This window comes from Chroicocephalus ridibundus, chromosome 9 (assembly GCF_963924245.1).
Source record: "Chroicocephalus ridibundus chromosome 9, bChrRid1.1, whole genome shotgun sequence".
Classification (NCBI taxonomy): domain Eukaryota; kingdom Metazoa; phylum Chordata; class Aves; order Charadriiformes; family Laridae; genus Chroicocephalus; species Chroicocephalus ridibundus.
The window spans coordinates 31,089,673-31,112,511 of NC_086292.1; the positions used below are offsets into that span (position 1 = coordinate 31,089,673).

Consider the following 22,839-nt stretch of genomic DNA (forward strand, 5'->3'; position numbering starts at 1 on the left):
GCACTTAGACAAGGTCTTTGTTGAACACATGGATAATCTTGCAGAGGTCAGGAGGATACTCAAGCCCAAGCAAGTTAAGTGTGCTTATCTGTTTGCAGGTTCATTGGGAGTCTAACTGAATACAGAATAATTGCAGAGAAATCAACTATGCTCAGTGGCTATAAAAATGCACATAGTAAACATTCTCAACTCATGTATTCCTGTGGCTTACCATGAATATGAATCTATCAATATTGCATCTAAACCAGGGCTTGGCATAGGCCAGTCAACATTGGCATGTCTCAACATCTTTTAAAAATGAAGAATTAAACAAGCAGTGAAGTGAGCTGCAGCTACTGCTGAATAATGACAAATGCACAATCACTTCAACTTTGATGAATGAAAGTGCCTCAGCATCCCACAATAATTGAACAGAATTCTGAAAATTCCTAAAATTTGTGGTTTGTTCATGCAGTGCTAAGACAGCATTTACATAGTACTACTATAGGTTTTCAGTAATTAAGAACCTAAGTACCTGCAGCCTTCTCATGGCTTCAGAGTCATGATCAGCCTTCACTTTGCAAGCCACAAGCAACTGTGCAGTAGAAGCTGCCACTTGTTTGGCAGATGAGATGAGCTTCTCCTCACTAGCGTGGCCTTGTACTGAGGCATTAGCTGCTTCACAGAGATTGCTGGTCGCAGCTGCCACCATTCGGGCCTAGGAGACAGTAAAAAAGGTCACTATGTATTCTCACAGGGCATTGTTTCTTCAGAGAAGGTGCTAGTTTTCCTTAAGAGAAGTAGTTACTCACAGCAGAAATAAGTCCCTGAGACCACTGTCCATCATCAGCTGCATTTGCGGGAATTGCTCCAACCTGAAAAAACAGTTCAGAGGTGGCTTACAATGAAACAGAAAATACAATTGCTTTGTCTCAGATTTAGGCAAACAGTAACCCGTGAAAAAAGGAAACACCTGTGACTGTGCCCAGCACATACAGGAGCAGAAAATCCAAATGGAAGTTAGTTGTCAGAGTAAGTGTGCTTCCAGTACACATCTGCCTGCTCATCTGGTGTCCAGCTTGCTATGCTGCTTGAATTGCCCCATCCTTGGAACATGTGTAGAAGTCCCAGAGTAATGATTGTTGCAGCTGAGACTTTGGCCTAAGCAATACTTGGAGCAGTAGTTCCTAATATCCTGGCCTTTAAAATAACTTATTTCTGTCTCCACAACACATTTGGATTTACATCATTCCTGAATCTCTTCTGATTCTGGCACTATGGGAAGGTTTCAAAACAGAAAGCTCCACAGGGAAGACCCCTAACTGCCTTCGTGCCTAATAACGGCATTTGAGAAAAGCAGCCTGTTTTTCTGCATGGCTCATCCACTGAAGCGTTCATGGCGTCAACGGTACTGGCAACAACCAGGAGACAGTTTTCTTCCTATGTCAGATGAAAGTAATGAAACAAAATTCTGCAATTGGTTGCCTGCCCTCCACCCCCAACTGCCTGGCTATGGGAGTTTTTGGGAGCGAAGCTGGAAGATGTGAAATGTAAACACAGTCCAGAAACTTGCTGTATTTTAGAAGAAATGGAAACAGGGTATTCCTGAATAATGAGGATCCCAGGGATTGGAACCGAATCCTGATGTGTACCATCAACATAAACAGAAGAGGTGTTGTCTCATAGCTGAGAAATCAGTTACACAAAAGATTACACTAGGTCCCTCAATTCTTCATGTTTCAAGGTTTTCTTGCCTAATCATCCCCAGAAAATGTTTCTTAAGTAGACCACAGATGCAGATGTCCAGTTAGTGGTGTCTGAATATTGTCCGTGTGCGCATGTTTGAGTGAGTGAATAGTGGGGTGGTGTGGAAGAAGACAGATCAGATCCAACTTCCCAGACTTCATTGATACTGCAGAAATAGAAACACTTGCCTAACATCAAATTAGTTACTTTATACCAATTCCACAGGGGAAAGCAGTTTCACTTAGAATTTCTTTAGCAAACTCTTCAACTACAATATTGCACCAGGTTGCCCTGTAAGATACTTTCACAGCCTTCATTCAGTAACATCGGAAATTTATTTGGGACAAAAAAGTGCTTGGTTTGCACATATCCATGCGGCTGGGTAAGAATTTCCCACTGCCTCCATACCAAATAAAAAGGTCAGTGTGGAATCTAAGCCAACAGTCAGCACCATTTACTGTTCATACCGAAGGGATGGATGTGGGGCAGATCCAACTTGTCCTTCCCGCCTACATGCCAGCTGTGCTTTTCTGGGAGGAGTCCACACCACACGCCTCAGAAGGTTTCTTACAAAAGCAAAACATTTCCCCCAGTATCAGTAATAAAATCTTCCCAGCAGGCAGGCTGGAGCCATTCACTAAGGGGAAGAATTTGGTCAGTCATTTTAGAAGCCAGCTTTCTGTACTTCTAGCTGACCTGGAGATACAGGCTACCACAGCAGTCAGAGGATACCCCATAGCGGCAATTACCTAAGTACTAGCAATTAGTAAAGAAAGAAGGAAAATGCATTAGGGCTTCATTATTTCAGAAGTATTTTAATGGTTTTATTTATTTTTGAGAAGTATCATAATGAGAGGATGTACCACAAACAATTCTGAAGTCTGATGTTTCATTAAATTTTGATTGGGATTCATTCTTTCCCTTAAAGACCACAATATTATTTGCAGATCCTCCAAGCAGGCAAGAAACTATCAGTAAAAGCCATTTGCGGCAAAAATTCCTGATCTTTCATCAAGTTACTATGTAAGAGTGATGGATAAAGCAAAACACCTAAATTCAGTAAAGCAGGCTGAACAGACCTGCTAATATGGCACCATGTTTGACAGGTGTGCTTCTGTTAGAACAGCAAGCTACAGCTTTCCTCCAACAGACTGATTAAAGTGGTTTTAGCAATTATCTGAACTTGGATGGACTAGGATGCAAGTGCTGTTAACCTCAATCTGAAAGACACAAATAGAAATGTATCTGTGGGAGCAAAAAAAGACAAAACTACCTGAGGGAGATTTCAGGGCTGGTACATGGATAGAAACACATTCTCTATTATTCTGTATAACTTCACAGTGGTCATAGTGGTGAGGAAAGTAAAGCAAGCTGTATGTCACAATGAAACTAAATAAGAACAGGTCTTATCACATAAAAGCAGACTGCACAATAATCTAAGTGATGCAGGTAAGTCAAAATTCTCATTTTTTGGACCGTCTCCACAGACAGATTTCAATGGGTATTAATAATATCTTGTTTTATGCATACTTGATTACACTTCTGATGTTTAAATAAACATAATTGTAGGTTTTTTTAAAATAGAATCAGGCCTGGGACAGGTAGTGTGATGAGCAATGAAGAGATTTACATTTTCAATAGTCATTCCCAAGCTCCTTTCCTGCTGTTATAACAGAGAACAGTTAAGAGACTAGATTCAATTTTGACGCTTTCCCTCTACCGTTGCTACTTGTCCTGTTTACCCACCTTTCCCTGTGCCACCAGTTCTCTCTGGGCTGCTGAAGCTGACTTCACAAGGGCACTGGTAGCAGCTGCAATGGATTTAGCTGCTTCCAGGATCTGTTCTTCAAAATCCAGAGTCTCATCTGCTTGCTATAACCAAGAAAGAACAATGTCACACATTATTCACCTGAAAGCAGTTGTATTTTCAAGATTGAGGACATACATAAAGTGAGACAAGAAGAGTTTGGAACACATCAGTAAATTCAGTAAGACCTACAGCGTCATTTTCTGCGAAGGAGTTTCATGTGGACTAAAGCTGGGAGTCAACATAAGTGAATTTAAGCATTAAATTGCCCTTATGGCTGCTCACACATGGAATTGAGTATCACGCAAGATACTTAAAGAATTGCCTTCAGCTTCCTAACATGTTACCTCCACTAGGGCTACTCAAAACTACATTCAAAAAAAGTGCAGGTCTGAAAAGAAATTCTTGTTTTTCCATATCAAGATTCTTTTTGTAGTGCTATAATACTGGCTTCCAGGATTGCTGAACTAGGTAGTGTGTTTTCTAAATACTTAAAAGACTCAAAGCATTAAAAAAGAACAGTGATAAATGTGTATTGTCTCATTCACCTGTACTAAGAAATGTAATGTAGATATCAAGCTAGAGCAAAGATCGAGCAGCTTTTGGTAAGAGCTGTCATTTCACAGAGAGCAGCGCTGGAAAGCAGTCCAGCCCAGTCATCTTGGAGATAGGAAGTTCCAAAGGTCTCTCTGGAACTTTTCAGTCATACAAACGTGTCTTTCAACAAGCATGTGCAAACAGAGAGATCAGCTGTTCTTAAGGAGGTTTATTGCTATTTAAAATGCAAATCTGCTGTTCCATAAACAACAACTTCCCTGACTTTCTAATCATTTAAACAAATACTGAAGACATTTATCCATTTAAACATGATTACAAGTTTCTGAACAGTTAACAAAATAACCTTTAGAGATAAAAGGTTATTGCTATTTTTAACAGAACTGGGCCTGGATCATGTATTCTGATTGGTTTTTATACAAAATAATCCAACTGAATGTATTTTGTTTGTGATCAAATCACAAGCCTACCAGAATCTAATGCAGTATGACTAGTAGAGCTAGTGGTATGATACCAGAAGAGATCATCTTGTGAGAGATGAGGCTTTTGAAATACAAGTTTCTTCCAACTTATACAACCATAGCAATTCTTGTGTCAAATAACTAACTTTAGGAACACCAGCTAAATGGGCTTTGAGTTAGAAAACTGGGCACTTCTTTTGCAATTCTAAACTCACCCATTTAAATTTAAGTCAGGTTTAGTTCTCCTGTTACTGCAATCTGATGAAGTAGTAGTCAATTATAAAATAAAAGATGAGTTATTACAAATCATTACAAAATGGCACACAAAGCAGTGCTCAGTCCTACAACACTTCACATAACTGCCACATAACCAAACAAAGCCCAGGAGATGAAACCGCAGCATCCACAGACACCGGAAAAACTAAGTGATCTGAAAATAAAAACTGATGTGTAGGTGAAATTTTTTTAGCACTTTGAAGTTTTTCTTAACCGTTAGGAAAAGCCACCTAATTCAAGGAAAAGTACTTGTCTTGCCTTGGTATTAGTCTAAACCCATCAACTGAAGCATGTGTCTTTTTAATAAGAGTATAAGAAATTGCTTTGTAAAGTGATCAAGTCATGTTTCACATGAATTTTTGGCAATGCTTGCAACGTAACATCATTATCACTATTATATCTAAGTGGTAATTGCATTGGTCCTGAATTTATGCAACAGGTATTGTCTTGTTTATAATACTATTATTTCAGTCACAACATCACAAAACCAAAGTGACTAAATGGAATTCAGTATAGTCACGACCAGATTCCTTTTCATTATTAAAATAGATGCATTGTTGACTTTGATTTAAGTCGACTAAGGACTTACACTGAAATAGCAACAGAAGTACCACTGGATGACAGTCAATTTAACAGGCTGTTATTGCACTTTTACTTTTAAGAGACTGTTACTACACTTTTACTTTCGTCCAAGGCTCTCTGTTATTGAGAGTTTTAAAATTTTCATTTCCAACATAACAAAATATGTTATGTGTATTATTCTTTATATGTCAGTGTTGTCAGGAATTCAACCTAAGCGAGTGAGCATTTCAGTATCTGCTTATTTGTTACAAAGGAGGTGTCATTCTTTCGTAAAGTTTAATAAAATGCCCACGGCCATACTCTGATCTATTGCGCAGCTGTGTATATGCCCAGATGGTATTCAATTTGCGAAAAACGGCCACCAAGAAGAGGCTGAAGTAGTTGTTTGAACTCACTTCAGCATAGTGAGTGGACTAAATACGGCACCTAAGTGCTAAGCAAAATTGACTACTTTCAAAGGGAATGCAGAGAAATCAAACGTTGCATTACTGAGAATGCTGTTGTACAATGGATTAACCTGTGGAGCAGCAGGTATAGCTCAGCAGGAAAACATATAGCTAAACCTTAGTATCTCATCAGATAACAGATTTTTATTCCCCGCCCCCCCTCCATGTACTAAATGAATTTCTTTCCAATTATACTGAAATCTGGGTGGTGGGGAGAAGAAACCCCACCGTGAGTTTCTTAAACTTCCAAATCCTACATTTCCTGCCACCTCCCAAATTCTTTTCTTTCTGGAAAAAAAGAAGAAAGTTTTATACTGACAGTTGATCCCTTCTGTGGAGAATTTATTTTTGGAAGTAGCCTCACACAGCACTCGAACTGTGGAGCTTTTGTGGAGTTTTCGTCTTTTCTAATAAATACTTGTTTCCTAGTCCTTCCCCGCAGTTTTCCCTTCAGCATCCTCAGGTATGACACCTGAGGGCTGTTTACTCGTCAATGCTCAGTCAGTGCTGTGGGTACGTCTACCTGCCTGTGCTCTCCAAAGAGCATTCCTTAGCAATAAGGACTTGCAGCAGTCCAAGACTGAACACAGCAAAGCGCCCTACAAGAGAATTAATTCTTCTACCCATTCCCATTATTAAAGAGTGTGTCTTAATCTCACACTCGTCAACAGTGCCCTCACAACACGTGTCAGTTCACAGCCTTCATGAACAAAGTTAGGAGCCATGATGTGATACATGGCAAAAAATTTCACCTTGTAAGATTTTAGTTACTTGAGAGGGTTACTTGGGTTTCTTTAGAAAACCAGACATGAGACAAGCGATTAGCTTCTCCTTCTTCAAGCAGCTCCCATAAAGACCAGCATCTCTTTTTCCACAAGCCACTAATAAACTGTTATTTACTCCACTAATAAGCTGTTATTGACTATGTATGGGTATAAATGGATTGGAAAATGAAGTCCCCAGAACAGACAAACCAAAATTATCAGGCTAGCCATAACATCTGTAGCATAAAATATCCTGAAAATGTTGATTGTGCCATTAAAGAAAAAAATATAATTTGAGGTGGTTTTGTACTGCATTTTAACCAGTTCTCTATGGCATCTCCGTTATTAGGGGTAGCATAAATAAAGTCAGGGTTAATAGGAGAACAAAGGAGCCCCCAGTCTCATGGCTAAACAGTAGGAAAAAAAAATTACAATAGACAAACCATTTTATTTTGAAGCAGCTCTCATCTTCTATTTCATAAAGAGAAAACCAATATGGGTAAGTTACTGCACTGAGCCATGGAAAACACAATAACCATTTCAGTGAAAGTCAGTTCTTGGCACAGCTGCTGCTTGCTGTCATAAAGGGCCCTCCACAACTTAAAAGTCCCTCCAAGAACAACTCTACTGATAAAGGAGCCCTTCATGTATATATTTTAAATCAGATTAGAATAGGAGTCTGCAGGAAGTCGTCTAAACCTGCTTGTGAGTGAATGTACTCCTTCATATTGCCTTCTACTATGTTAAAACCCCCGGAGACAGGGCAGGACACTGTAGGAATATGTTTGATATATAGTTGGATTAAATAACAACCTAATATATCAAACATATCACACAGAGTCCTGCAGAAAAAGGCATCCAGGTTTGATTCATCTTGGGGAAAAAAAGGACAAACTGCTGAAAGCTAACAGCAGGGAACTCTTTTTGACTACTAAAGACACTTGTGTTTGAAGGCACAAGCCTGCACAGAAGCATGAAGAGCATACCAACAGAATAGGGTAGGTACAGCAATGCTCTCTGCTGTTCTACCTCATCTACTGCACCTTTTTCTTTAAAAGCGTTCTTTTTCCAGTATTAGGAAAGTTTGTAGTTTTTATTAGACAAAATTTTTTTTTTCAAAAAAATTACTGACTTTGGGGGGTTGTTATTTTACAGCCAGTGGCATATTTGCATACCAGGAGGAATATGTGTCTGCATTGCAAGACACTTGACTCTCTGAAAATGGAAAACAGAAAAAAACCCCAAAACCTCAGGAAAAATGTAATTGTAATTAAAGGAAATACGACAGCCAAAACTTGCTTAATAAACAATAAAGATCTTAGTGCTTCACAGATCATTCCTCACCTTGAACACCGCAATGAGAATAGTGAACAGGTTTTGTGTTACGCAAAGGAGTTAAGAACACCTACTTATAGGAATCCTCAAAGTGTTTGCAAGACACAAGCTCAGAAGACAGACAGATATTAACAGGGTATCGATGGGGCAGTAGACTAGTGGGCTAAGCATTTTAGGAGCACATTCACTAGCAGCCAAATGACCAGGATTTAAAGCAAACAGAATATGCATCATACAATAAGACATGGGCAGCAGTTAGCAGGTCTGTGTCTTATTAGGGAATGTTCTCTGGGATAAGATGATTCCCAGTAGTGGAAAGTTTCATGCTATTGGTCTCAGACTAAGACATCAAGGGGGTATGATAGGTGCAAAAATACGTAGAGAAAACAAGAATTAAAAAAATGCGAAAGTATAAAAAAAAATTAAGATAGTGGAACAAATGAGAAAAACCCCTGCCTTCAACTATTGATTTTTTTCTTTAGAGGTAATAGACAAACTGGGACACACAATGATGAAAATTTCCAGCCTAAATCAAATTACTCCCACTCCTTGCCCCAATAACAGAAGCTTACCCAAAAATAGAGAATCAGACACCAATTAATAATGATGAAGAAGATGGATTTCCTGCAGGCAGATTACTCTAAAATTACCAACTAAGGACTTCTCTGCAAGTTCATTTGGTGATGATTCCTGTTAACCAAAGCAGCATATTGGTCTAGTTGGACCAGAGGTCTGTTCCACTGCAGAAGATAGCTACTATTCCTGCATTTCAGAGACTAAGCATAAAAAAAAAAAAAATCAATCGTATCAACTGCCTTACCTAGTCTAGGCATTCCCACGACAACACCGTGTATGTTGTCAGATATGACCATCAGAAAGACAGAGCCTGTTCAAAGCAGGAAATCCTACTCTGGGAGGATACAATCTACAAGTCTTCAGCAGAAAAAGGGATATTTGAGCCACTCTGTGATCTTCCTAGTCCCTCTGATGTGTATTACAATCCATATTGTGAAAGGGATTAAACATCTAAAAAAGGATGTAAAAGCTGTTTAAATCCCAAATTAAACAAACAGTTGGATATGAATTTTAGTTTCAGAAAATGACAAATAAACAGGGCAGTAAATCACAGGCAGACTGGATACTCAAATTAACATGCTAAATGAGGAGCAGGTGTGAGATCTGTATTCACTGGGAAATTACAATGACCCTGGAGTGGCTTAGATGTTGGAAGGAAACTGCTCCATGGTTACTAGGCAACACACATATGCTATTGTGCAGTGATTGTATAGAAAAGGTGATGGAGGACTCTTCCTCTCCTCAGACTCAGCCTGTGTCCTCTGCTCTGTAGAATCTCATTATAAAGGACCATTTTTCTTTACAAACAAAATGGATGTACTTGTTAAAAAAATGCAGGACAAAGAGCATTTCTTTTTCATGAGCTAATTTATTCCTATTACTAAGCGGGGGAAGTGGGGTGGGGTGGTGTGGGGGGTGGGAAGTCCTCAAAGAGTGAAGCTACCAAGAACTATTTCATCTCATGTTCCTGAATGACAAAATACCACCCTGCACCAAAAACAATCATCCAACACTGAATGTTCTTGAGGCCCTGCTTTTCAGAAAGTCTTCTCATTAGCTTTACTCAGAAAACAGTTTTGCACCTACAAAGCAGCATAAACAGGGAAATAGACACATAGTCCTTTCCTGAAGTCAATTTCACAGCTAAAGTATGATTTTCATTTTGAAGAGATGCAATTCTAGGCAACATGGTAATTTCTTCTAAAACCTGCCTGCTATTCCACACTAGGCAAAAGGTAGCAATTCTCTGCGATCCAGTCTTGTGAGCTATGCACACAACCAGAAGTAACAGCAGTTTCATGTATGCCCTCTGTACCACACATGAAAATAGTTGGCTTAATTTTATATAATATATTCAGAGACACGTTTGAAATGACCTGGCAATATGCAACTTTACTTGCTTTCACAATGAACTGTAATTTCTTTTCCTTCGGGAAAATTAAATAGAAACGGTCATACCACATATCTGATTTGATACTGAAGCAGCTACTCTTTCAGTATGGCATAACATGCTCTGGTTTTAATCTTAGAAAATCCTGAAGGTCTTTTGCATTCTGCTGAATCCTTTCTGTGTTGCTGCTGCTTTCTCCTGCTATACTACACACATTCAGATGAGAACAAAGGGCCTTCGAAGGAAAGCAAGAATGACTTTTCACATCAGTAAAATGTGTTTGGAAAAGAAAAGTAAATAAACTGTAACTCTTAAAAGCATTTCCAGCATTTGGCATTTCTTCCTTTGCTTGCTCATGGCTGGTGCTTGACTCACTCCCTGAAAAGCATCTTTTTACCTGCTTCCTTCAGGGGTAAGTCCCATCCAGTGCAGTGTCTAGTGGCACTGAGACTGATGCAAGGTTTGACTGTTTATACTGTTATCACGGACAGAAACAAAGCATACACCAGTATATGGGCTATATGCATCTGCTGCTTTATTAACTTCAAAGAAACAACGGGGATGGACACTCACCTTTGGCTTGGCTCTTGGTTTCAGCTGCTCTAACTTCTTTGCTGCAGCCTCAATTGATGCTGCAGCCCCTAGTAGCTCTGTCTCCGCAATGACTGTTGGGTCTTCTGGATCCACCCACTCTGTCCCTGAAATTAATGGAGACAAAGGCAATAACTTCAGTGCCACTGTGAGCTGCCATTCAAACGGTGATTTACAATCACACTTCAAGTGTCAAATATGGAATGCACCTTGTAAAAAGCTTATTTTAGTACCATAATGGCATAAAAACACTGTAGTTTATGCCACTGAGAGCAAAATGTAAGTCATAGTGAAAAAAAGTATTTAGCAGGATTATTCTGTTACGAAAGTAACTTAATTAAGAACTGTGTAAACAAAGCATCTTCAAAAAGGGATACTGTCCATCCTAGGAACAAAACTAGCCGTCACTCAACTTGTGTTTATCAGAGCTCTTACTAAGACGGTTTCTAACTTGAAGGTTAGAAGTTGTAAGGTACATTGAGAAGTCTGACAGAACGGTAAAGAGGACAAAAACAGATAATCATCCACAGCACACTTTTCAGAGTCTCTTATTTGGCAGCGGTTAGAGATGAAGCTAGTATTGACTGAAGAAAGCATGCTTTTGGCAATGTGTTTCTAACAGCAATGTAGAGAAGGCCAAAGCAGTTTCTGTAACTTATTCAAAGGTCAACTTTCTTTTTCTCTTCTTTTTTTTTTTTTTTTCTTTTTTTTTTGGTTGAGTTTTTGGCATTTCTCTTGGCTCATAGAAATTTTGTAGGTCCACAAAATGAATACTTGGCTGGAGCTGACCTCAGATTTTTAGAAGTTCTCAGTGCACTATTATTTTCAATTTTGTAACATTATTCCCTGGATGACAGAAGGCATCCGTGTTCTGGATTGAGGGAAGCAATGAAACAGCAAAAGGGAAAAATCAGATGGAGAGAGAGAAGGAAACCAGGAAGAAAACTTCTAAGTTCATAGCTACTCAGGGCAAGGGGAGGAAGTGGAGCCACAGATGGAAACAGAGAAGGACGGGAGGTAATGTATATCAGGCAAAGAAAGACTAAGCTTGAATGAAAAAAAAAAAACAAAAGGAAAAAAATCTCTTAAGGCTTAGTTAAACTTATTGAAATTGGATCAGCAAGTCTAGGTGAACCTAATATTAAAATATCACCTGAATCAACTTAATAACTAATCCTTATTAAGGAAGAGCGACTGGGGAGAAGAATACTGGCACTTTGCATCAGGAATAGCATAACCCATGTCTGATTCATCAAACATCAAAGAAATAACCTTGAATGCTTATGGACCAACATTTCACCAGCTAAAGAATGAAGCAGTTTCCGCTGTGAATGACCAAATCACAGGAGAATACAAAACGACTGGCTCTTATTTATGATGTGCTGGGAGAAATCTAAAATACACGCTACTGTAATCCTAGAGCTGTTTCATGCTGCTAATTCCTATACATGTATTTTATATCAAATATCAAAACACTACCCGAGACAATTTCTCAGCTCACATGGTGTTCAAGATGAAGGAATTCTACACTAAACCCTAATATTGGCAGATAAGCAGGAAAAAAAAAAGTATTTTTGATACTGGCAGCATGTATAAACACAGTCAAAACCAAACTTGTAAAGTATAGCAGTTCCTCTTCAAAAAAGGCATTTCAACAGGTGAAAACATTTTCATGCTAAATTGGTTAGAAGACAACATTTTGTCATGGATCTATAAACGAAAGTTAGGAATGAAAACGGAGAATCGTGAAAAAAACATTTTAATTTTCACAAAAAAAGCTTCTAAAGCGAATAAAAAAATTCCCTACAGGCAGTAAGTTAAAAAATAAATTAAAAATTAATTTTTATTTTAATGAATATGAATTAATATGTAAAAAATACTGGAAATGAATAGATCTCTCCAAAGATGAGGATAATAAAAATATTTTTAAAACACATTAAGGAACAGAAAAATTCTGATATTGGCTTGGCTTGTTAGCAAATGGAAACAGACATTTCAAAACAGAAGAGTTCAGAAAAGGCTGAAGAATTCAATGAATTTACTTGAACAGGGAAAAAGCATAATGTAGATCACATTTATATGAAACAGAGTAACCATATTAAGAAATAGAGGGGGGAAAAAAACATAAGACAATAATAAGGGATTCCCATATATGAAAAGTGTTTAGTCAGGATTCTTTTCCAAGGAATGTGTACTGATAAATGCAGGAAATAACTGAGGAAAACCTGCAGCGTATGTTACACAGAATATCAGAAAAATTAGTGTAGTGGTCTCTGGCCTAGCTTAGGAAAGAAGGATCGAACAAATATGAGTTTATTAGAAGCCTTCGCTGGGGGGAGCAGAATTAAATACAAAAGTGATTACAATGTTTTATTCAAAATATTTAACCGTAGCTTTTTATTACCCATGAGATTGGAACGCTCCCAGGCCTTTCTGATGGCTGTGAAGATTTCTTTAGACTGAAGCTCCCAGTAAATCTGGCAGTAGATGTGCTTCAGCAGTAGTGGTCTAATATTTAATACCACCACCCTTAATATGTATTCATCTCATTTAAAATGTAGAATGTTAGACCTGTGGTCCTACGAGTTCAACATGCATCACTGGATAAAAATTTTACCAAGGAAGGCAGTATCTGAGAAAAACATCACGCATCTGTTATAAGAACAGTGAATTTCTGCTAAGCAATGGAATTCATTGCTTATTTGAGTGCCGAATTTATATTTGTCCACAATAATTCTAAGAGTTCAGGAAATTCAATTCTAAGAGTTCAGGAAAACATCCAGACCACAATTTTCTGGACTCTCATTGTTTCATTAACATACTTTGTCAGAGCAGGACCCAGACAGAGGACTGTAAACACTATAGACCTAACATTGACATCATTGCTAGAGGCTGAGTATTAATTCAGTAAGATGATGGTATCCTTTTTTATTTGGAGTTGGAAAGCAACTATCACTGCAAAGCAAAGGACTTATTTTGACTGAACAAACATGAGTGTAAAGAAAGGAACCAGCCATTCAATTACAATTCAGCCACCAGTTCAAGAGGAGCGACACTGTATTTTGCTTTCTGCTACTGCATCTTGAGTGCTCTGCTTGATGGCTCCATCTTCAAAGGCCACATGATTTACAGATGACTTATGATCATATGAAGTGGGAGAGTTTACCAAGTTTAGACAAGTTTAGCAACACTATGAACAACTGAATACCAGCAGAGAAATGAAAAGAATTGAAGTAGGTGGTATCAAGACACCTCGAACATACTAAAAGGGTTGGTTTTTTTTAAAGTTTTTGGATTTGTTTTAAACTACAAAAACGATAGATCATCATCTCTGGAGTATAAAGCACACCATACTGGTAGCCAGGCTGCCCAACTCACCTTTCATTGCTTCTGCTGATTGGATGAGCTCTGTAACAGCACCAGCAACCCGCTTGGAGAAAGACGCCAACTGATGCTTTAGTTCTGGAGTTGCTTTTTGAAGGATCTAGAGAAAGAGATAAAATGTTATAATGCGTATTAGTAAGAATTCCAGAGAATGCTGGAACATTCCCGAGACACACTACCGAAAGATTTATTTTAACAGCAATTGGCTGAGACAAAACCTGAGTCCAGTGAGAGAAATACAACTGTCAGTCACTAGGAGCAAAGGCTTATACTGTAACGTCTGATGCATCCTAGCAAAATGGCACTGCCTTGTCTTTCTACAGGAACAGACAATATTGTCTGGAAGTTCTCAGTCCTAAAACTAGGACAGAATTCTCCAAAACAGAGGTGCATGTGTGTATATGTGAGAGGAATATGCAGCTTTAGCACTCCATTCTCAGATATTATAGTCATTATACTTACGCATCAGGCTTAGTCTTTCTACACTGCTGGAGAGGAGCTGATTTTCTAGTATCAACAGACTGTTTGGTCACTATTTCTAAGAAATAGAATTACAGAGTTCTGCAAGCTAGTGCTAATTGGCTGTTCTGGAAAAAAATCAGCAATGGTGAACACAATGGAAATGCCAACCCTGGGCAAAACCCTTAAATAGAAGGGAAAGAAAGGCAGTTCTGAACTGAATTTGCATCAAGTATTAAACCGTGCTTCTTCAAATGGAAAACAGTCAGACATTCAGACAGTGAGATTGAATTGTTCTCCTGAACAGGAACAACATTTGCATTTTTAATTCCCATACTGTAAGGAGAAAAGAGATTAAGTTCTAGAAATTCATGTTTATACAAAAACTACTTCTGAGAGAAGAGTGACAGATATATAGAGAGATTTAAGAGCAAAACAAGAGGTTGAGTCTTGAAAGTCACATTCAGGTGTGCATTTTCTTAATGTTTTCAAAAACTCTCTCATAAAGCAGCTCTGAAAACTAGGTGCACATTACAAATACATTTTATCTTTTTGTAAGTGTGTTTCCATTTTGCAGTCAAAACTCTTACTTTGACAGAATAAACTAAACTGAATTGTTTTCTTAATTTTGCCTGGTGAGAACTCTGCCACATGAGGAGTTCTATCTCTCTGGAACTGCCATGTCAATGTATGGGTGGACTGGTCTTCCTAAGGATGATCTTTAGTCAACTAGCGTCCACAATAAACAGAATTACATGAATCCTCAATAGCTAAACAATCTCAATGCTAATAAAATGTAACAACGCAGTTATAACCAAGGTTTATATGCTGCATAATCTCTTAGTATGACAGAAATTGAGCATCTCAAGGGTTTTCTTCCCACAAAAGCAAAAGTGTCCAAAAATACATGAATGTAGTCAGGACAGCAAAGAATGACATTTTCTGCTCCAGCAACTGTAACACTAGTGCTACCTATGATAGTGGTGACAATGTTGAAATTGAACAAACAAATGCAAATTTTAAAATAGCACTTTACAAACTGCATTGTTTTAAAGCCAATTTAGAACTTACAGCAGATTCTCATCCCCTGCAGAGTCATGTACAGGCATGGAATGAGAACAACAACAAAAGCTTCAGACTTCCCCTCAATTCAGCATGAATCCATACTGACCGAGATGGAGCATATGAGTAAGGAAGGAAGGCAGGTCAGTCTTTAACTTTGCTAAGAATACAACTTGCAAGTTTATTCATACCAATTTGTGCATGCCCATCAGTTTTAATTAGTGTGTTCCCATGCCCTACCCCTAGCTAGGTGATTAGAGGAATATTCCTTTGAACAACCAAGTCAGTTTTGTGCCACTTGCCTAATGCAACCTCTGCATGAGTTAATACACTGGCTTAAGGAATCTTAGATATTGCATCTGACAACTCTTGCGCCTAAAAAGAATCATCTTCAAAGAAATATGGCTGCTGAATAATACTCCTTGGCATCCCTGTGTTGAGACACCCATGCAATCATCCCTAGCCCGACTACCGAGGGCATGACTGAACTTACTAACAATTGTACCACAAGGTGCCACGTGGACTTATTCGAGATTTCTAATCTGAGATGATCTGCGTTTCTGGAGGTTATAAATTAAATGAGATTGTAGACCTAGGGGTTCTGAACTATCAGAGGGATCAGGAAACAACAGGGTTGTCTGACACTGAAACCATTGTGCTATTGCTTTCTTTTACCTGAGCAAAACAAATCTGAGCTAGGACATTAAGTTAGCAAGATTGTGTATGGCAGGGGAACAGCTCAGGTAACCACAGAACAAGCAAACAAATCACTTGGATTACACATAGACTATGTCTCTGCCACAACCCCCAAGAGTTAGAACTCAGGGGAAAGAGGGCAAAAGTTCCTAGAGCAAAGTCTGTCACGTACTTAGTTCAATGCTCCTCTGAAAGTGATCTTTTTTTCATGTGCTTTCCAGATCCTGTTGACATTTATGGAGCACAGCATGGATGTGTTATGTGTGAAAGTGACTAGTTCTAGACAGACTTCAGCAAAGAGTCAAGGTGAAGTTACCTTTCCATACATCTTTTTTTCCATGCAGACATTATGTTCTGCAATTGTGTTTGTAATCTGGGTCAGAGCCAGTTTTCTAAGGCAGCAAATATAAAGCGGGGAAGGGGGGGGATTTTCTCACGGCTTTACGGCCCTGAAAGTAAAGCAGTTTGAGGTAAGAAAGGCCTGTTCCACTTTATTGAAGGAACAGGTCTTTCTTACCTTCAGTCTCTTTACTTCAGCAGAGAGAGAAAAGTAAACTGAGCAAAAAATGACTCAAGCCTTTGGTTTGTTCTGGCATATAGTTTGAAACAAGTACTATGACTGCGTTTGGGAGACCAAATCTGAAAAATTCCCCAAAGTACTTCTAAACTGAAAATGGATCACGCATCTAACGCCAAATTAATTACTGCTATGCATCTCTAGGAACTGCATTAACAAGATCAATCTTTCTTGAACTATCTTCCCTGCTAGTGGCAAGCATAACTGTGACTTTACTTGTATGTTATGTATATTTCAAAGAGCTGATGTAAATGGTTAGACAGGCTGTATTCTCAGCAGTAAAGCTGACTTGGATTTGCTAATGTGCAGTTAGTGTCTGCAAATTTCAGTTTCAGAGACTTTAATATGTCAGCTTAAAGCCACTTAAAAGAAAACTCTGGGAGTCCATGAAGCTGATTGCTGATTCAAGTCACCTCCAGAAACTTCAATATCTCACAAATGTTAGTTCAAACACACACTATTGCTTCCTACAAATGTAACAGCAACAGAAGAACAATATATTATGTGATAATTATGTATGGTCAAGAAGCCAACTGGCAGCAGAATTCATGAGTTTGGATTTTGAGTGGAGAAGTTTTATGCAGAGCTTTGGGGGTGCCATGTCTGGCATGGGTTGGAGAGCTCTTTGTGAGGCAGTGCTGGCTTGGGGTTTTGGGATAGCATTGAGTAGGTGCCTCTTATTTTCCTGGAATCAGGACTGCAAAAGGCATGTAAAAGCACTTTCATAAAGATTACATTAATCTCTTTGGTCTGGGGACAGGAGTGTGCCTAATATGTCTAATGCTTATAGTGGGATTAAAAGAATACTAAAGTGTCTTATTTTGATTTCTTTGTTAGGGACCATTTTTAGGTCAGGACCTGTACTGCCTCCAGATCTGATCCAGAATTCAGTCCCATTTAAATGCTTCCAGTCTTCCTTCTGTCTTGCAGTTTGAGCTAAAGTACTGAGTTTATTTTAGCTTGCTTTTCCTGAATATGCTCATAATCTTGTGGCAAACTGATAAAAAAAAAATAATGTATCACTAGCAGCCACTATAGAAAGACGTCAGAGAGATTATTCTCCTTGGAAGGATCCAATATATGCATGCAGACTACTCCTTACCAGGAGAACATGTTCCAGGAGTTCCAAGTATCCCAGGGTACATTCTGTTCCAAAGCGCAGGGCTCTCTCTCGAACTTCTTCGCTCACATCTGGGTGATATGATGCTTGCTGAGGAGGGAAAACAACATTAGTACCCCAAAACTGCTCCCACAGGAGAAGGTCAACACAGAGAAGCTGGAAGAAAGAGAAGGGAAGACCTCTGAGGTTGAGAGCCAGCCATTTCTGTTGTAACAGTGGAAGCCAACTGCGCTCAAAGAGCAGCAGAGCTCCACTTCTGAGAATGGCACTGCAAACACTTTTTATGTTATCAGCACATCCTCCTGTCTGGGTGTGCATCTGCTGTCTTTCTTAGTGTTCTCCCTTAGGCATTGTCAGCACTAGCACTACTTCTTTCTGACAGTTGAGGACAAATAGAGAAACTCTTGAAGAACCATCTGAAAATACAAAAGGATTTATGATTTATTCTAATGAAAACATACCACTTGGAAAACATCTTGGGGCTGGAATGGGCTCTTGGGTTGTGCGTATACTGTTCTACAGTGCAAAGGTAATGCTATTGTGGCTTTTCTTTTTTTTTTTTTACTAATACCAACAAAAATAAAAATTGCCACCCACAAACGGCCATTTACATTTTACAGGTTAGAAATATGCTAAACCCACTTTTTTTATTGTAAGCCTGTAGAGCCTACCATCAAGGAATGAAAGCAGAAGTGGCCATCTGGCTTAGAGACCAAAGCACTGGACTGGCCCCAGAAGACTTTGGGCCAGTCAGAAGTCAACCACCAGCCCAGTGCCCGGGTCAAACGTGGGTGTCTCACTTTTCCTTCTCCATTCCACAAGATAATAGTTTGTTCCTTATCGAAAACTTTCCAAAGGGCAGATGAAAAGTGCTATGGAAGTGCCAGAATATCATTATTCTACATGGCAGACACAAAATCCAACCCAACCAAGCAACCCATCCACCCAAAAAAAGTGTTAGCTGCTTTCTGTTATGTGGCAACACACTGTAATAAGAGCTTACTAATGGCTTTAGCTTGATGTCGAGATTCAACACAGCAATAGGCAGTGATGGAACTATCAGTTTAAATATAGAGAAGCAGCAATAGAGTCGGTTCTTTGACTTCTTAAGGATTTCCACTAAGTATGTCTGACATCTGACATAAGCCTGACAAATTCATTTCATTTTTAATAAAAAGTGAAAACTGCAGCTTCTTCAAGCCTTTTATTTTCTAAAATAAACTTCTGGGGAACTTTTTAATTGAAGAGAAGTGCTAGTTGTTGGCAAGTGAAAATTCCTAAAAATCTTAACAATTAGCCTTTCCTCTCTCAGAAGAGCTCCTACCACCCCTGCAGCCTCCTGTCTTCCACTGGGGCGGGGGATTATCTCACGGCTCACTTATTTGAGCCCTTCCTGCAACCCTCAGCATGCCGAGCAGGCGCTGCGGCCAGCTGGGCCTGGGCTGGTCTGTGGGCTCCCTCTACCGGGAGCTTCAAGATCAGCCGAGCACGAAAAGGGCTCTCATTAGCCACCTTCATCTCTTCATCTTGTCTGCAAATGATCTGACGGGAAAGGAGATGGGAGGAAACAGAATACGATTTTCCCAATCTTCAGCATACTTCAAACATGCTCCAGAAGCCTCGGCATGAGGAAATACATGTGTTCTCTTGTTCTTTGGACACACGTTCCAGTTTGAGATGCTTCGGCAGGCTTTCCATGCACGTCTGGAAACGTAAACATTTCTGTTGCAAGTCCTAACTGGTGTGGTAAGATTTCTGTTGGGATGTTTCTGGGTTACAAAAATGTCTTCCTAAAATGACTTTATCACCTGTTTAGTCTGCTGTGAGGTATATAGTTTGTTTTAAGACTCATTGAACCTTGAAAATGCCCCAAAAATATTCTGTTATCAGTCTTGACTATGTATGCAAAGCATAAAAAGAAGTTTATATTTCTCTCCTACAGATTTTTGCTCTAATTGCATGTGTAACAATAATATTTAAGTGCAGAAGAGGCATATTAGGGTGCTTACAATGTATTCATATGAAACACTTGAAGTATCCTTCTGCCCTATCTGAAAATGAAAAATAAGCTGTTCTTCAGCATCTCCTCCCAGGGCCTGCGCTCCAGCCCCAGCCGTCTGGGCGGGCTCTGCTGAGCTCGCTCCAGTTTGAACAGTGCCTTTCTTCTTCTGGGGAGCCCAAAACTGGACACAGTATTCTAGATGCAGTCTAATGAGTGTTGAGAAATGGTGAATACTTGTTTCCCTCAATCTACTGGCTATGTAATGACTTAAGTCATTATTCACTTCAATTATTTTCTATGCTTTTGGCGGACCTTTCGTATCTGTTTCCTTTCCAACAGCAATCATTAAAAATAGTGATATTATGCACAGGTTACTTACTGCATAGCCATTATTTTATACAAATAGGTAATAAAGACAGAAATTGTTATTATCTTAGGGCCTGCTCTAACCTTCAGTAAATGCAATTACAGTGTTTCCACTGACTTTCATGAGAGTTGTCTCGGTTCATTACATCCTGCAGTAATCAACCTCATTGTCTTTTGAAATGGCATCTACTTATAAATGTAGAATTAGTAACAAGCACTATAAATTCATGTATAGGAGAACAAGCACAAGTATATATATAACTGCTAATAAGTCAAATCCCTTATGCTACTTGCCTTAGGCAGCTGGCAATGAAATAGAGCTTAAATTTAAATTCCTGAGACCAGGGAAGTCTGAGCTACGTTCTATACAATTCTGCCATAGATCACATACAGGCACTTTTGTCTTAGCCCAAAGAACATCAAAATCTGATTATTTGTCAGTGCTTACTGTACAGACTAGCTTTATCACACTGGAAACCCCTCCAGTATTCGTCAAATACCACAAACCCCAAGTTGTGCTGCATTGCACAGCTTTTACAGCATAGAGGCTAAGACTGCTGGTTCCTACCCCTAAAATTCAAGGGATGCGGCTTATCATTGAAATGTCATGTACAGTAATCAATTTGTAGAAATTAATGAAATAAGACTTCTAAGTCTCTGAGCAAAATTTGTAGAAACAGGATTTTCTAAATAAAGTCTGGTACAAACTGTATATTTAAAAGCTTTGTTAAATGACATGACTATTTTGTTATACATTTTAGATGTGCATAAAATTAGCATACCTGGAGACTTTTATTCCTGTTTGCCCAATAACCACTCTTGATTTTAGGAAAGCAAGACAAGATAAAACTAGATATTACTCCTTGCCAGTGCATCATTACAGGGAAGTAAAACTGATTCCCAGCCATTCTCCTTCTGTAGATTGCTCTCTTTGTGAAGGTAATTCCCTGGGAGATCCCGAATGCTCTTCCAGCATCCCAGACCTCCATTGTTCAGTTTGCAGGAAGTTTCATCTATGTCAGCTGCATGAACTCCAAAACCATTAAATTAACTGGGACCAAATGTAAACATAAAAAGATGAATGCTCATAATTAAATGTTCAAAATTATGTATTGGCCTGCATATTGTCTATGCGAGTGTGTTTATAATGTTTTTGGAAACAGAGGATTCCGTTCCTGAGAATTTGCTGCCTGTTTGGATAGACCGAAACAAAAATGTGTCTGAACTAGCCACTTCCAAACAACAAATGGCTTAATAGCCATACAATAGACACATACTTTCCCCCCAGTTTTGCAGGTCAGTTTTTGAAAGTTCTTTAGCTCACACAAGTATAGAATACAGAGTACAAATTTTTTTACTGCAAAGGCAAAAACACATTTTTGGAAAGTACAGAAGAAATTGAGCAAACTGACAGGGTTGGTTACGGAGGAAGGAACTGCTAAAAATAGACCTGAGTGATTCCTTTCACCATTCCTTTCACTGTTCCTAGAAATACTGAAATCACATTTGGGACCATAGGATTATTTGTATGTTCTACTACTTGCACAAATTGTTTGTCTTCCAGTTTAATAGGAGACTGAAAACTAGGAAATCTCAGGTCAAAGAAAACTTCTAATTTTCATAAAAAGAAAATAGTCAATATTACTGCTGCTTCTTTTTTTTGTGCATAGCACAGAAAACCCTTTCTGAGAGCTATGTTCCCTTGAAATTATCATAACCATTAACTTTCTCATCTGAAGAGTAGAGCATTAATACAAAGAAACTGAGCAGAAACTATAACATTCAAGGGATTTAGAGGCGCACACACACACAAAATAATAAAGTCAGTCTTAGTTAAGGAAGCGAATCTTTACCTTACAAGCTGTTAGCATGTCAGCTACTGCTTTGCGGCTCAGATTTGCTGTAGCAATCACATCCTCCTGTCTGCATGAGTTCCCAGCTGCAACAGCTTTGGCAGTTGCCATGGTGATTCCTTTCGTCATCCGGATTGATTCTTCAGGTGATGATGTCTTTTCTGGAACCTCGCTTGACTGAAACACCTAAAAGTGAAAGCAGAAGGAAAGCCTGATACCATTCAGGTCAAAACAGAACCACCACAAGAAAGAAACAGCAACTGGAAGCAGCCTTTGAGCAGCAGGAAACCAGAAACATATCTGGAGTACTTGAATATCATTCCTCCTTGTCACGAGCCCGGTCCTGATAAGCCTGCTCACCTACAGACAGCGGGGAGAAACAATAAGCTGAGGGAAGCATACAAAAAACTGTTAACCCATTCATCTCATCTACCATTTAACTACCTGCATGACAGTTTGGTACAGACAGCTGTTCTGAGTGGTACAGGATCAAAAGAATTACTATTCCTTTAATTCTCTTCTTTTTTCACCCTGACTGCTGCTGAGGCTGCTCACATGAGGAGATCCTTCCCCTGCAAAGGCTGGGCCCTACCACGCCCTTGTGGATAGCACAGCACAGGACAGACTGAGAACATCACTGAAATACTCAAAAAGTCAAGACAGAACGTTGTCTCTTACACTATACTTCATCTCCCCTAGAAACCTAAAGACATAATTTTGCAAGGTGAATTGTGTGAAAATAGTTCAAATTATCTGTCAGTACATACTACTGTCGTGAACAGTAGAATAAATGAACTGCAGTAAGATGTAGG

At 39.0% G+C, this 22,839-nt stretch overlaps 1 protein-coding gene across 2 annotated transcripts in view; it reads right to left on the reverse strand.

The window, feature by feature from the left end:
* The window catches only part of TLN2 (talin 2), a 186,820-nt gene that overhangs the window by 5,817 nt on the left and 158,164 nt on the right, over window positions 1-22,839 (reverse strand). For both annotated transcript variants that reach the window (XM_063345539.1, XM_063345538.1), the window contains 7 exons: window positions 22,028-22,213; window positions 17,789-17,896; window positions 13,887-13,992; window positions 10,491-10,615; window positions 3,472-3,597; window positions 792-854; window positions 515-697 (listed from right to left, as the gene is read on the reverse strand). In XM_063345539.1, the coding sequence (XP_063201609.1) occupies window positions 515-697; window positions 792-854; window positions 3,472-3,597; window positions 10,491-10,615; window positions 13,887-13,992; window positions 17,789-17,896; window positions 22,028-22,213 (897 nt within the window). The remainder of the gene's footprint in view (window positions 1-514; window positions 698-791; window positions 855-3,471; window positions 3,598-10,490; window positions 10,616-13,886; window positions 13,993-17,788; window positions 17,897-22,027; window positions 22,214-22,839) is intronic.